This window comes from Semicossyphus pulcher, unplaced genomic scaffold (assembly GCF_022749685.1).
Source record: "Semicossyphus pulcher isolate SPU_LCO1_2020_fin unplaced genomic scaffold, fSemPul1.0.p SCAF_1, whole genome shotgun sequence".
Lineage (NCBI taxonomy): Eukaryota > Metazoa > Chordata > Actinopteri > Labriformes > Labridae > Semicossyphus > Semicossyphus pulcher.
Genome location: NW_027211603.1, coordinates 14,840,677 through 14,855,991, shown reverse-complemented (window position 1 = coordinate 14,855,991; position 15,315 = coordinate 14,840,677). Strand labels below are relative to the sequence as shown.

Below are 15,315 nucleotides of genomic sequence, written 5' to 3'. Positions count from 1 at the left end.
AAAGATGTGACGGAGGATTATATCCAGAGCAAACATTCAGCCTGCTGTTTGAGTGTCGCATCGTGTGTACATCTTATTCTTGGCTTTTAAACGCTCCTTATTATGAACGGTTGCACATTTTGCAGCTTTTACAGCCTCAGTGTTTAGACTGGAGGATGTCTGGGCTCTTCTGGGTTTATTCAGATTTATTTCCCTGTTGCGTCTCTGTGTGAGGTGAATCTCTGAGCTCATTAAGATGCAGCTCCTCGGTGCAACAGCAGCTTTCTGAGATGATAATAACACAAACAGCTTCAGAGCTTCCATCATAGTAATCTGCAGGTAGGTGATTATGTCCAGTCCTCCGCAGGGACTTGGTCGGTGTGCCACAGTGACCCAAACTGACTTACATAAGAAGGAGCTCCACAGAAGAGATTAGAGGACCTTTTGCTTAACACAGAGCGAGAAATCAGCGGCTTTGTCTCCAGATAACACATCAGCGAGAAACAAAATGTGTCCTTTGACAATAATATAATTAACTGTAATCACAGCAGCTCTGCTGTCTTATGGGATGTTATCTCTCAGATGTAATAAGTACAAGACAGCTTTTGTAGGCAACAGCTACTCAGCCGCTGCTTCTCTGCAAATCACAGATTAACACTGAACTCCTCACACACACGCACACACACACGACACGACGGTGATAACCAACTCTGTAAGTTTGTTCAGGGATGATTTTCCTGTCAGATCAGCCTCACCTCAGATCAGCTGTCTGCACACATTTGGTTTTAGGTTTTGGATGAGTGACAGGCGGTAAAAATAGATCATATCTCAGTGTTATGTTGGGAGCTTTGATGAGCAGTTCTCAGCGTCTGAGTGCACACACTACAGTATCTGCCTGTGTATCTGGGCTGCTTCACAAACCTGCCGCACTAATAGACTACTCACAATCTTTATTTACGTGAGCATAATGTTCTTTGGAAAGGAAAACAATTGCGATGTTTTATGAGACAATTATGATCCCTGATGACAACTTCACTTGCAGCTGATGTGCTGTAATGGACACTGATTAACACATTAATAAATATCTATACATTCACGATGGATTAAATGTCTGTGTGTAATGTGAAAGGTAACGCTCATAGTGATTAACTGACTGATAGCACAAAGTCTGCAGCTCCACTGAGCGCACCAAACGAACAAAAAAGGCATAACAATTTTTTTTTTTGTTTAAGAGCCCAAAAAGTCTTGCATCCCCAACCTAATGGTTTGTTTGCATTTGTTTAAACCAATTACTCGTTGTTTAAACTCTTTGTCACCAGAAGCTCACTCTCACGCGAGAACATGCCCACCCAGCCGAGTGAACACCGACAGCATCACGGTTACCTTTGCGCTAGCATGCTAACTGCCGGTTAGCTTGTCCTACCTGGTATGAGGCACCTGTCCAACAGAAAGAGGGCCCATAAGTGATGATTTATATTACATTATATTTGTAAACGTCTATGTTTTATTTTTCCTACTTATTGTACCTTTAAAGCACTGTGCAAATCTTTGTCAAAACGTTCTGTTATTAGTATTTTTGTGCAGGTTGCTAGCTCTTGAGTAGTCGTTCTTTCACATTTTGAAAATGTTCAAATGAAGAAAATCCGAAATAAGCACCAACGGCAGGCTTGTACACAAACTTTAAATTCATAGAGTCAGACAAGCACTTTGATAAACTCTTGGTCTGATTAACAAGCTGGACACAACGTGCCTCAAACCAAGCAGCAGGCAGAGAAAAATAGTTGGTTGGTGGAGACCAAAACTGAGTTAAAGAAGAGTGGATATTAGACTTACACAACCAGCCGACACAGAACAACATTAGCATTGTGGGCGGCTGTGGCTCAGTGGTAGAGTCAGTTGTCTTTCAATCATAAGGTCGGTTCGATCCCTGACTGCTGAAGTCCACATGTAAAGTGTCATTGGGCAAGACACTGACCCCCAAATTGCGCCTGAAGGCATAGCCATCCGTGTGTCTGGTGTGTCATCCGCGTGAATGGTTATACTCTGATCAGATTGACACTTTGCACAGCAGCCTCTGCCTGTGAAAGGGTGAATTTGACATCTAGCGTTTTGAGTGGTATGAAGACTAGAAAAGTGCAATATTAGTGCAGTCCATTTACCATCTACCATCATTGTGTTGTGTCTTTCTGCTGAAAACAAGAACACAGCTGTCTGCTAACATGCACGCTAACCATCATAACTTGTTCAGCTGCCCCCAAGTAGTTGAAAATATAGATGCCTTAATATCTACAACCTGCTGTATAATGACAGGGTTAGACCTGGTCTGCTTGTTCCCTGTCCATATTTAGACGGATCATTTGAACAAATATAGCTTTGACCTCGTACACCGCGCTTACAGCCTTTTCTTTTATCCTACTAGTCCTCTGTTATCAGATTGGATGTTTGTAGCCGTCTGTGCTCCGAGCTGTATTTGATTTCATTAATAAACCAAGAGAATCTCAATCCTCTATGGGACTGAATATTTTTATCTTGTAGCATATTTCTCTCGAAAGCGGAAGGAGCAAAGGTTTCCCACTTTTCCTGTCTCTCTTTCATTGTCTGACAGCATCTTGTCACATCTCGGCCGGATCATCCTGCTCCATCGTTCTCAGTCCGCTGGGTTCCATGAAAAAGACCCCGAGCGAGCCAGCTGACGGGGTAACAACAGAGACAGAGAGATGAGAGAGACGGACAGAGATGATGATGGAGAGCTGTTATTAGTGGTGGAAGGACACTAGACGAGTTAGCCCGCACGACCCCTCTGGGTGGAGGCTCACCGGCCGGCTGTGATTAGAGATGGGTGCTTGACAGACCTCCAGACGGAGAGAGGGAGAGAGGCTGATGGGGGGGACAAGAGGTAAGCTGCTCCTCATCCCCTGACTGACCTGTAGACATTTAATTTTAAAAGAATAAAACAGCCAAGAATGGCTGTAATAACATCAAAAACAAGGCAAGTTTATGTCTCCAAAGAAAAGCTTGTTTCTTCCAAGACAGACTGTGAATTCAGAGATGACCTAGTTAGAGCAGCACACTTGGATGCACTGCAGAGAGGTTGTGAGAAAACTTAAAAAACTAAAAAAACAGAACTTATATCTCCCTCCAAACAGTGGGTTAAGCCCTTTATCCCTCAAACACTGTGATGTGATAAGAGGGCAGCCTGTGTAGTCCTTTGTTCACCAGCTGAGAGACCGTGTTCGTCTCTGACAGCCGCTCCGAGATCAGTGGTAGATGAGAGGTTAGCATATTTTTAGACGAGTGTTTCATGTGGGGAACCTTACTTCTAAATAATGAGGGTGCCCTTCTCCCGCGCCTACGACTCACAGATCAAACAGTGGAGCGCTGCAGACATGCAGACTTACAAAGGTCTGGATCAAGAACGAAGAGGACATTATGAAGGGGAGCAAGAGGGAAAGGTTCTTAAATGCAACATAAGAAAATAAGAAAACAAAGCTGAATGTAAAGGAAATTAAAAAACAAGGAGAAGAAGAGTTTTTACTTTGCTAATAATTAAAGAGCATCGAGAAAAAACTGCTTTAACAGTATCAAGGAGCGGCCATTGAGAATACAAGGTCATGTCCTTTGTATTGTTTTAATGGCCTGAAGTGAAGTAGACATAATTACATCAAGAGAAGGTTACACATGATGGGTTTTTCAACCAGAATTATATTTCCAACAGTGCAGAGAAGGCTTTGAATCATCCAAGAGTAAATGAAATATTCATATGAATAAAATATTTTATTATATTCTAAGTTATTTACAGATGATTTTGAAATGTCTGTGCAAAGGGACAGTTTCTTTAATATTTGATGCAGGCAACCAAAAAGATTCGACCAATTGAAAAGTGCTTTTTATTTAAACTCTGGTCAGTGTTACTTTTCATAATAATCCATTCAGGAAAATAAATCGCGTTAAGGCAGCTAATATCTACCCAGTTTTTTAGGCGTGCATCAAAATAATTTCATAATATCAGACTATGAACTGTTGATCCCTTACAGTGTGAACAATAACATCAACACAACAGAGATAAATGGTCCTGCAACCCTTTAAATTACACCTCATTACATCATTATGTCCATGCTCCTCTATGTAAAACAGCTACATCAGTGACTTGTCACATTTCTCACATCATCCCTCCCCTTACCTCTTTTCAGGTGTGGTGTCGTTCTCGCCTGCTGGAGCTTCCTGTAGATCCGGCAGGTTGGCGAAGTCGTCCTGTTCAGCCAGCCCGATCGCCAGAGACAGAACCACCATCTTCCCCTCACTGGACACACAGACACAGACAACACCAGACCACGCAGGTTTGTAGAAAAATAGGCACAAGGACACACAAATAACACACGCCAACGTACACAAACGACAACACACATTTCGTGTACAAAGAGAAAGAGAGGGAGAGAGAGGTTGTTCCATATTAATACATGCTCTGTTCAGACTTTACATTGTGACACTATCTACTGGAAATAACATTTAACTTCTTCGCCAGTTACACAACATTTAAGTAACACAGTTCCTAAGCAGGTGAGTTTCGTTCAATGTTACTAAAGTGTCTTCTCTAATAACAGTATTGAATAATACTGTGGTCGCTGCTGCTGGATAGTTTATCGCCTAATTGCCTATTTTGGTGCCAAACAAATTAAATACATTGTCAGTGAACATTTCAGAATCTCTTTATTGTCATTGTACATGTACAACGAAATTGGATGCAATCCTGTCAGTGCAAATGTCAGTAAGTTGAAATGCAAGCAGAAGAGCTTCCAAGGTAAAACAGTAAAAGTAATATATATATACATATATATGTATATATATATGTATGTGTGTATATATATATATATATATATATATATATATAAAAGAGGAGGAGAAATTCTAAAAGGAGGTAAAGACTACAAAGTAGTTAATAATATCAGTAACACAAATCACAAGGTACAGACACATTTAACATTCTCTGGTATACGTTGCATTGATATTGCACAATTCCCTAAATATTACAATTGTTCAGGGTTTGGCAGCATTTAGTGCAGTAATAGCATTTGGGTAGAAACTTTTTTTAGTCTGTTGTCCTTGCTTTTAATGACCTGAAGCGTCTGCCCTCGGGCCGTTCAAACAGTTGGTGTTTAAATGACACATTGAGTATCCACATATTTGCAACTTGCAAGGTACGGTTATGAACAACACTTCCTCATTATGACATAATATATTCTCTTTTAGCTGTATATAACTGATTTCTAGGACACGCTTCTGTACGTGGTGGTGCACAAAAGCCCCTGTGTACGATGCTGTGGTCTTTAGTAATGCTTTCCTGCATGTATTTCCATTTTGTAGCCCATAGCACGACTTTTAGTTATTACAGCTGACGTATGGCCTCTGCATGCTGATGTTTCCTTTAAGACGCATAATAGCAAGATGTTAAGTGAAAAGAGCAAGTGTGAAAATGCATTTTTAAGTAACCCAGCTTAGTCTGCTGGTAGGTGTTCATATTATGACTCTGTTGTCATCAGTTCAGTCCTGCAAAAAGTATTAATGCACAGCCCTCAGCAACTATTCTACAAATGTTCTGCATTAAAAATTCTTTGTGAAGATATAGACAGTTTTAGCATTTAATGACCCTGTAAGGTTTGCTTTTAAAGTCATCGAGGCTTTGAAATAATACAAGTCTCATTCTCACAGATTGGATAATGCTGTGTGCCTGTGATAACTTAATGTAGTGTATTCTGCTGCATTAGCATGAGCAGGTTTAACAGGAGAAACAGATTCATTCATGCTGAAGTGATTCGAACTTTAATTCTTACTTTTGATTTTGTTTCACAGAATAATGCGTCTAAAAAGGAAGAGACGATTATTATTTAACGTTATTTAGCATTAAGGTTTTACATCGAACCTGTTAGAAACAGATGCTTTTTCTTGCAGTCCATCATTACAATACATGAGGTTATATAATGCATCAGTGAACGGTGTGTGCTCCTACAAGCAGAGGGAGGCATTACATATCTTTGTCTTTCAAATGCACTGGTAATATTGTCGTCAGAGAGATGTGTTTGAAATGAGCATCATTAGCAGAAGGGCTGAGAATAACTGATGCCTTCATGCCTTCTTTTCATCATCTTCTTTTATCAGTTTCCTGGAAATTCAATGTGTAAAAATAGAGACGCACAAAAGCTGAAAAGGATTTGGATTGTTTCAGAGAGAAAAAAAAAGCAGCAATTGAAACATCATGAAGAAAAAAAACAGAAGGAAAAGCAAAAAGAAATCCATGAAAATCGAGGCGGCCTTAAAAACCTGTAACAAAGGAATAAATCACGTTGTAATTCTCCCTCTAAACATGCCTGAAGTCATTTAAATGAGGTCTTATTGAAGTGTGCTGCACGGTGGATTCAAGAGGTCGTGCAAACAGTGGCCTCAACAAATGAACATTTGCCTGCAACTAACCTTGTAGCTCACAGTCACGAAGTAACAGCCCACATGTAGGTACATATTGAACGCTATTCTGGCTCCTCATACTTCTGTACCATGTTCTTTTCCTCTTTCGACATCCTCTGACATGGTGTGCCGAACCAAGGACGACCTTTGTGTAGTTTCTTTGCCACACTTATTTCTCAAAGGGCATTTTCAACATGATTTCTTTCCTTCATCATCAAATGGCGGCCAGTTTTAATCAGAGTATTTATGCTTTTTTTTAAATCCTGGATTTGTTGCCGTCTTGCTTCGGATTGACTGATGGCTTCAAGAGATTATGAACGAGAGAAGCTGGGTCTTTATTCTATCATAGAGAGCGTTAATAATTATTAAAAAGAAATCTGATTCAGACTTGGCTCCTGTAGCGTTTTTGATCAGGAGATCAAAACGTCTTTCAAAATAAAAGAGGTTTAATCCTGCAGTGTTGAAACTACAGGCGTGTTATTGTGGACATAGTTGCCTACAAAGAAATATCAATGGATCAAGGACTGAAAAAAAGTGCATCTTGTGTTTTTCATCTGTCCCTCCTCAGTTCTTCTTCATCTCACACTTGTGATATAATTCCCAGCCTTCCTGTGCTTTACTGTAGTGCGTTCCCTCTGCAACAAGAGGCTGTTTGTTGGAGCAATATCGACAACAAGAGGAACACATTAGCACTTGAGAGACAGCACACCACTGGGGATGTGTAAACAGTAACAACATGACGCCCATCGACGAGGTGAATGGATTTGTATGGATGACCGAAAAAAGACACGCGCACTTTAACCGGAGGGCTCTGGAATCATTACCACCTACACCGGCTCTATTGATTGGAAATATAAGCGGGGTGAGTCAGTTCCACACGGGCGCACGTGGAAGGTGATACCGCCGCATTTGATGGTTCATGCCCCACAGATCACACACGTATGATACTCCCAATCCCCACAACATGTCTCCCCTCCAGGGTCAACAAACCGATGTGTTTTCGTCCAATGAGATTCATGAGGACGAGGACAATGGGGCGATACCACCTCCCTTTATATATCTGTGCCTTATTTGAATGATGATTCACAGAGGCAGGGAGGTCACTGGCCTGGAGACATGGCTAATGGGAAGACACGCAAAAACTACAGGAGTGCATAGCTGAGTGTGAGTGTGTGGATATGTGTGTGTGTGAGGAGGGGGGAGGCTAACGTGAGGCTGCTTTGTGGAGCACATCATCTGCAATCTATCATTCAAGTCAAGCAGGAGGAGGAGGAGGAGGAGGAGGAGGAGGAGGAGGAGAGTTCTTGTATCTCTAAAACAATCAGTGGCCTTCACACACACAAGCAGCCGTCCTCCTCAGGAGCGGATGAATGACATGGTGAAAACTGTAATTGCTAACTATCAGATGAAAGAATATCTATTTTGAACCCTCGTGGAACAAGGTTTAGACAATTTTATGTGTTTTAAAATGTTTTTTCTAATTATTGTCAGCCTTTATTGAAAAATATGTAAGATCAAGGGAGATGGATCAAGTCTATAGTCAGTAAAAGTACGCTAACAGCCACGTCTTCGTTTAGGATTAAATGGTTTAACTACTATCCAACGAGGTCCAGATGTTTGAGCCCTTTATAACTCCTTCCTAATAATTAATAATCAAACAAATAATAACTTGGAGGGGAAAAATCTCACAACCACACCTACATGTTCCTGCAGCAGTGGAGTTCTTGTGTTCCTGCTGCGACAGGCGATGGAGAGTTACATTTTGCAGCTTGTTTTGAGTCTTTTTAAAAGTCCAGGTAGGAAAAATCATTGCATCTGTATATTAATATGCTACCGCTTCACCTCTGACTTTAAAGGTGCTGCAGTTATTTTAATATATATAAACACCAGCCACTTCATCAGGTACACCTGAAAAATCTAATGCAGTTCAATACAACAGCACTTCCATGGATTCTGCTTTCATTAAGTTAAGTTATTGACTTTTGTTTTATTGAGAGTCTGAAGTTGTCCTCCCTATTTACATACATGAGGGGGCCAGAGTATTAGGAACACCTGTGAACATAACGCAGCTCAGTACAGCCCCAGCACCTATTATGACCTGAAATATCATTGAATGAACACCTCTACGACAGCTTAGAAAAAAAGCCTGTACAGTACAGGCAACATAAAAGCTAATCTTATGGCTGAGCTGGTGTATTGGATTACATTAGATTTTTCAGGTGTACCTAATGAAGTGGCCGGTGAGTGTATATTGTTAATTTAACAGTGTGAACAAACACAAACTCATGCACACACTTACTTTTAAAACTCATAAACTTAAACTTCAGCAAAAGAGTATTTTTACTTTTAATACTCTAATACTAAATATACAGCTCCGGAAAAAATACCACTTCAGAAATATGTCTTACTCTTGTTCTACTATTTGTATGTTTGTGTCTAAAATGAGCTTTTGTTTTATGGTAAACAACATGTCTCACTACATCCAAATAAAATATCTTCATTTAGGTCTTTTATTTGCAGAAAATGACGACTGGTTAAGAGAACCAACAGATGCAAAAAAGACGTTTTTCAGACCTCGAATAATGCAAAGAAATTTGATGTTCATGTTTAAACAACAGAACAATAATGTTTTAACTTAGGAAGAGTTTACAAATCAATGTTTGGTGGAATAACCTGTTTTTTAGTTACAGCGTTCATGCGTCTCAGTATGCTCTCCACCAGTCTTTCACATTGCTGTTGGGTGACGTTAGGCCACAGCTCGGCTTTGTTCGATGGCTGGTAAACATCCATCTTCCTCTTCACATTCAGGAGGTTTTTAATGGGGGTCAGATTCGGATTGGGCCGGCCATGACACGTAGAGAGACAGGCTGATTTAAGGAACATTTGGAGCGGTCTCTTGATTTTTTCCAGAGCTGTATGTAGGTATGTGGGCAACACTTACTATACAAGAACAGTTTTGCACAGAGGAATCCTGCTTGTTATGGAGTATTTACTTTATATAATGTATCTGAATTCTTCTTTCAACACAGGCACAAACTGATTTAAACAAAATCAAAAGAAAGGATTTTTTGCATCACTGTTAGATGACCTAAAAACATGTCAACAGTGTAGCAGATACTATTGAGGAGTAAGCACATTGTATCACTGATAGTAAGAGCCGCATTCATATTCAACTTCTGTCAAGCTTTCCTGATGCAACATTTCACAGAGCAGAAAACTTGATGACACTTACAAGAACGACTTGACATCCAGCCCTCTGTGGCGGATCTGCTCCACCATGTGATCCCAGCTGCCAGGGTTTGACCTCGATCTGCCCGCGCCTGTTCCTCTGTACCGGGAGGCTCCAGCCGGACTCCCCCGGACCCCGCGAGGGCCCCCACGATGGCCCCCGCCACCGGGCCCCGTGTGCAGCTGGCCCAGGCTCTGTGAGGTGACCGGCGGGTCGTTCGGACCGGGAGGGGGCTGGTGGGTGAGGGGCTGCTGGAGGCTCTGCTGCCGGACCAGGGGCCGAGGGCGCGCCACGGCCGAGGAGGGGATGTGCTCCAGGGTGGAGGCCGAGGAGAGGGAGGCGTCCCCGAAACTGAGCGGACACACGGGAGGAGAGAGGAGAGAGATGGATACAACAAGGAAGACATCGGAGTTAGATGTGATGTCAGGGATACAGGGAGAGGAAAGGTTGGGAAGTATTTAGAAAAGATGTGTACATGATTGTGTTGGTGTGAAAAGGTGGATAAAAACATACATCGATTGAACACAGATGAAATGTGGTTTGTAGTCAATATTAAAGGGGGAGAGGATCAGGAGAGTACAAACGACAGAGAGAGGGAGAAAAGAAGAGAAAGAAGAATAGAGTTGTCAAAAGCTTTAGATTACAACTGTAAGAACACACCTGTGTAGCATTCTGAGCTGATGCTGTATGACAGTTTGAGAGTCTGTGAATGGACTGGCATGCAAAGTGTAAACATTCAATGTTCTTCTTCAAGCAGCAGTAAAAAACCTCTTCCTCTGTGGAATTAAAATCAAGCTGAAGCTAAACTTTAATTGTCACTTAACTTGAGTTTTTCTCCTTCTGCAGAGCTAAATTGTTTCTGCACGTTACCTCTCTCCTCCTAATAAGTCTTGACCTACTTCTCCCTTCTTGCCTTGTTGCCTTTTCCTTCCACCGCTCCCTCTCTAAGGTCCTGTCTGCTCCTGCAATCTTTTTTCCCTTCCCACTCTCCCTCTTCACCATCGTGTCCCTGAGCTCAAATGCTCTCTATCTCCTGTGTCCATTCATCTTTTCCTCACCCTCGGCCCTCTCATCAATCTTTCCCAACACCACCTCCAATCACTGTTCTTTAAGCCGGCTCTCTAATTACCGGTCTGCTCCTCTTACAATCATGTAATAGTGCTTCACCTCCTTATCCTCCTCTCAATCACGGGCCGGCCTGATAACTGTAAGCTCGTGCTAAACAGCTCCGTCTGAGGCTAATGCTGCGAGGGAGGATTTACTGCCTGGACTTGAGTTGTGTTAGCGCTGCTCCTCAGTATTAACTGGGCTCTAACTCTGCTGGAGAGCGGGGAGACGAGCACCCCGAGGAGCAGAGCAACGCTGGATCAAGTAAATACAAGACAGAGCTCCTGTTCACGCATGCTTTCTCTCTCACACACACACACACAAACACATACATGCGCTTACATATTGCCCACCTATAGGTCTTTCCCGAGCATAGGCTTTGAAGAGTGTTTATATACTTGTGAGTAAATGTAAGTTTGCAGGATTTCCGTTGAGCAGAAGTGTTAAAGGCTTTTAGAGGGAGGAGATGATTAAGGCTTCCAGAAGGAAAAGCCTTGTGTATTTTCTGCATGAACATCATTAGTTAACTGTTAGTTAGAGCTCTTCTGAGGCTCGGATGAAACTCGAAAATCGAATCATTAGTACAACAAAATAGAAACTGCCTTCAAAAGCAGCTGGTACATAAAAACATGAGATGTATGTCGTTAAGAAATATTCAATCAAGGAGTTAAGAGGTTTTATGTTTCTGCTCACAGCAAGTGGACGCTACTACATCTAAAGATATGACAAAGCACTCTTCGTCTATTTTGGATGCACTGGACAATTCAGGCTTAATGAGTGTTGCTGACTCGAGCCTCTGACTGGGTTTTCTCCATAGTCTCCGGAGCTGAGGCTTATGGGAAATGTGGTTGTATTTAATAAAGAAACTGATGACGGAAATTATTTCCCAGACAGATAGTTTGAAAAGAAGTTCTGCTGGGACATAAGACATAACTCGTGTGAAATGAATCCATCAGATTCAGTTTTAAAGCATTATTGAAATTAAATGTTTAAATTTTTTACATTAAAGTGCTTCAACCATCATCTTTCCCTTTTATAGGAAAGATCTAGTTCAGCTTTATTGCTCTATAATTGATGGCTGTGTGCACTTTCATTTTGAGTCGACTCAGTTCAACTTCATGCTTAAATAAATTGAAATTCTGCACAGTCTCTGATTGGCCATCATTTCAAACTACCAAAAAATCTTGAACTGAAGAACTTAATTTAATATAGAAATAGTCTGATAGTACGGAAGCCCTTAGCGGACATGCACCCATACATTATAGTGACTCCGTTTTCCCATGATAACGAGTCATTTCTGGTCGTTTTCTTGAGATCTCAAAGATAATGACGCGGCACCACCGTAACGTCAGATGATCATAACTCGGATCCCCAGAGTTTTAAAAGCCCAAAACAAACAGGCTTAACTTTCCTCATCAGTGTGGGCAATGGGGGCATGGTGTGTCCTGGTCTGTAATATCAGTGTCCAGCCTGTTGTTTTGTTTTCTAGATCACCGGAAAATTATCGGGTTATCACGAGAAAACAAACTTTGTTGTCTCGAGATAAAGGGCCAAATGAATCTGTTAAAATGGGAAAACCAGCTTTGTTGCTTTCCCGAGATAACAAGAAAAATAAGTTGCATGTCTGCTAAGGACTTCTATATGATAGATACATTATCTATATTTGATTACACTTTCTTTTTTTATTTGAAGAACAGCTGAAGAGAGACAGGAGACACGGGAGAGTGGGGATGACATGCACCGAGGGGCCGAGGGACAGAGTCGAGCAACTCCTGCCCCAACTTTTAGACCTTTCTATGTGAACTTATTTATTGCGTTGTAATAAACACTTGAAGCTTAGATTCATAATATGTCTATCAATTACGACATGATCACTGGGAAAAGGCTTGTTCTCCTCATAATGTGTCGCTCCTCTGTCCATGAGTCCTGCATGAGGACTGAAGAGGCAATAAATGTAATGGAATAGGAAAATAAAAGGATCTGCATGACAGCATATCAAAATGGGATGCTGGTTTAGCTCAGCGGTTAAAGCGTGCTTCCTATGGACAGAGGCTCAGTCCTTGATATAGTGGCCCCGGGGCTCGACTCCCAACCTGGCCCACTGCCACGTGTCGTCCCAACTCTCTCTTCCCCCGTCTCTATCACTATCCACTGTCTTCTCTGTCAATAAAGGCATAAAAGGCCAAAAAGACAAGACATTACATAAAGGCTATAGTTATTTAAGAATGCAAGCAAGTAGACACACATAATAAAAGAAAAGGTCCAGTGGCATAGTTTTAGAAAGCAGGTATGGCAAAAATAATGTGATAGTGACAGTATTTTTTTTTATACCCAAAGGTGCCTCTTATAGTTATATACTAATATTAATGTGATGCTTTGAAGGCACAACAATTTACAACATGTTTCTCAGGCCCACTCCTGTCTGAAAAAAAGATGTTTTTCTTGGTGGAACAGAAACAACAGATAATGTCTCTCTAACAGAAAGTTGTATATTGCACATTATGTCTGGATCCAACAAACGTGCTATCAAAACAGACATCATGATGAATCAATACATCTGGTTGGATTCATGATGGCATCAGGCCAGACATCTGGGAGCCAGTCACTGTGCTAATATTAGTCTGCCTGTTCAGTGTCAGCGAACTTACTCACTTGAAACACATCATATCCTCTCCCCGATTGTTGTGTCTACTTGTGTTGTCAGGTGCTGTATATATTTATTGTCTTTTGTATGGGTCTGTAGCGCAGCAGCAGCAGCAGCAGCAGTCATTCATATGCTGTGAGAATGAGCTCTCTTTATCTGCTGTATCCTATTACGGACTTAGAGGGTTATTTTCACATTTCTTCTTGCTTGAAAGTCAATTAAGATGACTATAAACCTTGAAAGATTTTGTAATTAAGGAAAATTGAGAAGGGTGAAAAACACGGAGACAGAGTCAGAGTGAGAGAAAAAAAAACAGCAACAGTGAGGAGAGACAGAGAGGGTGAGAGACAGAGCGATGGAGAGGTAAAATGCCCCAAAAATAGAAACCAATTCCAGAGGAGAAATGGAAATACAGGGAGATCTGACAGGGAGCTAAACAGAAGAGTGACAGGAGAACTTCAACTGCAAGTATAATTGGCATGTTGTTAAAGAGCTATAAACTGTATCATGATAAGATTTACAATGACGTACTTGTACATGTTACACTTGTTTATTAATCTATTCAACTGTACTTTGCTCTACATTTACTCACTCAGCTGTTTAAACTGTACAAACCAACTGAGTGATTATCTGGGTTACAATTTACATAAAATTATCTTATATTTATTATTCATTAGTCCTTTCAATGTGCTGCTGCTATTTCACAAGAACATGCACCAAACACCAGTTTGCATATTCACATTTAATCATATACATAGGGGACATAGGGCATGTGTTGTTTTCTTATCAAGAAGTGATGATAATAAACCCTCTTCTGCTTCATTTGTGTCTTCGACTGTTGCCGTGGTAAGGTGATGCTACTATAGGATCTATATGATACAATCAGTGGCACAAAGTTAAAGAGGGGGTATTATGCCGTTTCACATTTTAAGACATATATATAATGTTGGATGTCCAAACTAAATGTGGGTGAAGTTTCAAATCTGTAGGTAAAAGTATGTTGGAGTAATCCCCAGGCTTCTCACCTCAGTCCCCCCTATACCCCCAATATACAAGTAGACTGGAGGAGTGTTTACGAGACGATGAATTGAAAAGGATACAAAACAAACTCTGCAACACCAAATGTGTTTTTGTCAAACTTTAGTAATATTGTTATTCATTATTTTTTTTTACCATTTTAGGGATCTCAAAATTATAATTTGTGTTATTTCTGTAATCTGAGTGCAAACAATGACTCATACATCTAGCATTACATAAGTAGATATTACTTTGTTTTAAAGGGATACAAGAAGAAAAAAGGTTAGGAACAGCTGGACTAAAGTTTTAACAGTAACAGTTTAACATTTCAAGGACATATTGGTTTGAATTAGTAAAAATATATTTGAAAATAAAGCTTTAAGATACATACAGTGTAGTAAAATTTGTGGTTAACCACAGATCTTGACATAATTTAATCTTTGTGATTCCTGGTCTTATTTTGGTTCAACATAAGTATCTTATATTCTTATGGTTATTTCACAGGATGTTTATAGAGTTGCAAAGTGGGAGGTGTTGCTGGTTTCAGAAGTGTTCTTCCCCACTCTGTGGTCAGTTTTATTTGTATTTCTCTTATTTCTTTTTTTCTGACACTATCATCACCACACTTCAACCTAGAAACACTGGACTTGCAAATAATGCATCAATCCTACAGGTTTATGTTTCAGCAATTACTTTGCTTACATGCAATCCTTTAAACTTTGTCCCTGAGAGATCATGTTTTGGTCGGAGCAAAAAGGTTTGAATCAGTCCTTTGGCTTTTTATCAGAAATCCAGATGTTTCCAACAGTTCTTGATATTTTCTTTTGATTATGCAAGCTGTGGAAACGTACCAGCTGTAAGTCACGTGATATTGTCTGTCTTC

The 15,315-nt window shown here is 40.7% G+C and overlaps 1 protein-coding gene across 1 annotated transcript in view; it reads right to left on the bottom strand.

Moving 5' to 3' along the window:
* syt7b (synaptotagmin VIIb) overlaps positions 1 to 15,315 on the bottom strand; it is a 112,275-nt gene that overhangs the window by 25,680 nt on the left and 71,280 nt on the right. The window contains exons 6-7 of the mRNA XM_069657540.1: positions 9,668 to 10,015; positions 4,160 to 4,279 (exon numbers count right to left, since the gene is read on the bottom strand). Coding sequence (XP_069513641.1) covers positions 4,160 to 4,279; positions 9,668 to 10,015 — 468 coding nt within the window. The remainder of the gene's footprint in view (positions 1 to 4,159; positions 4,280 to 9,667; positions 10,016 to 15,315) is intronic.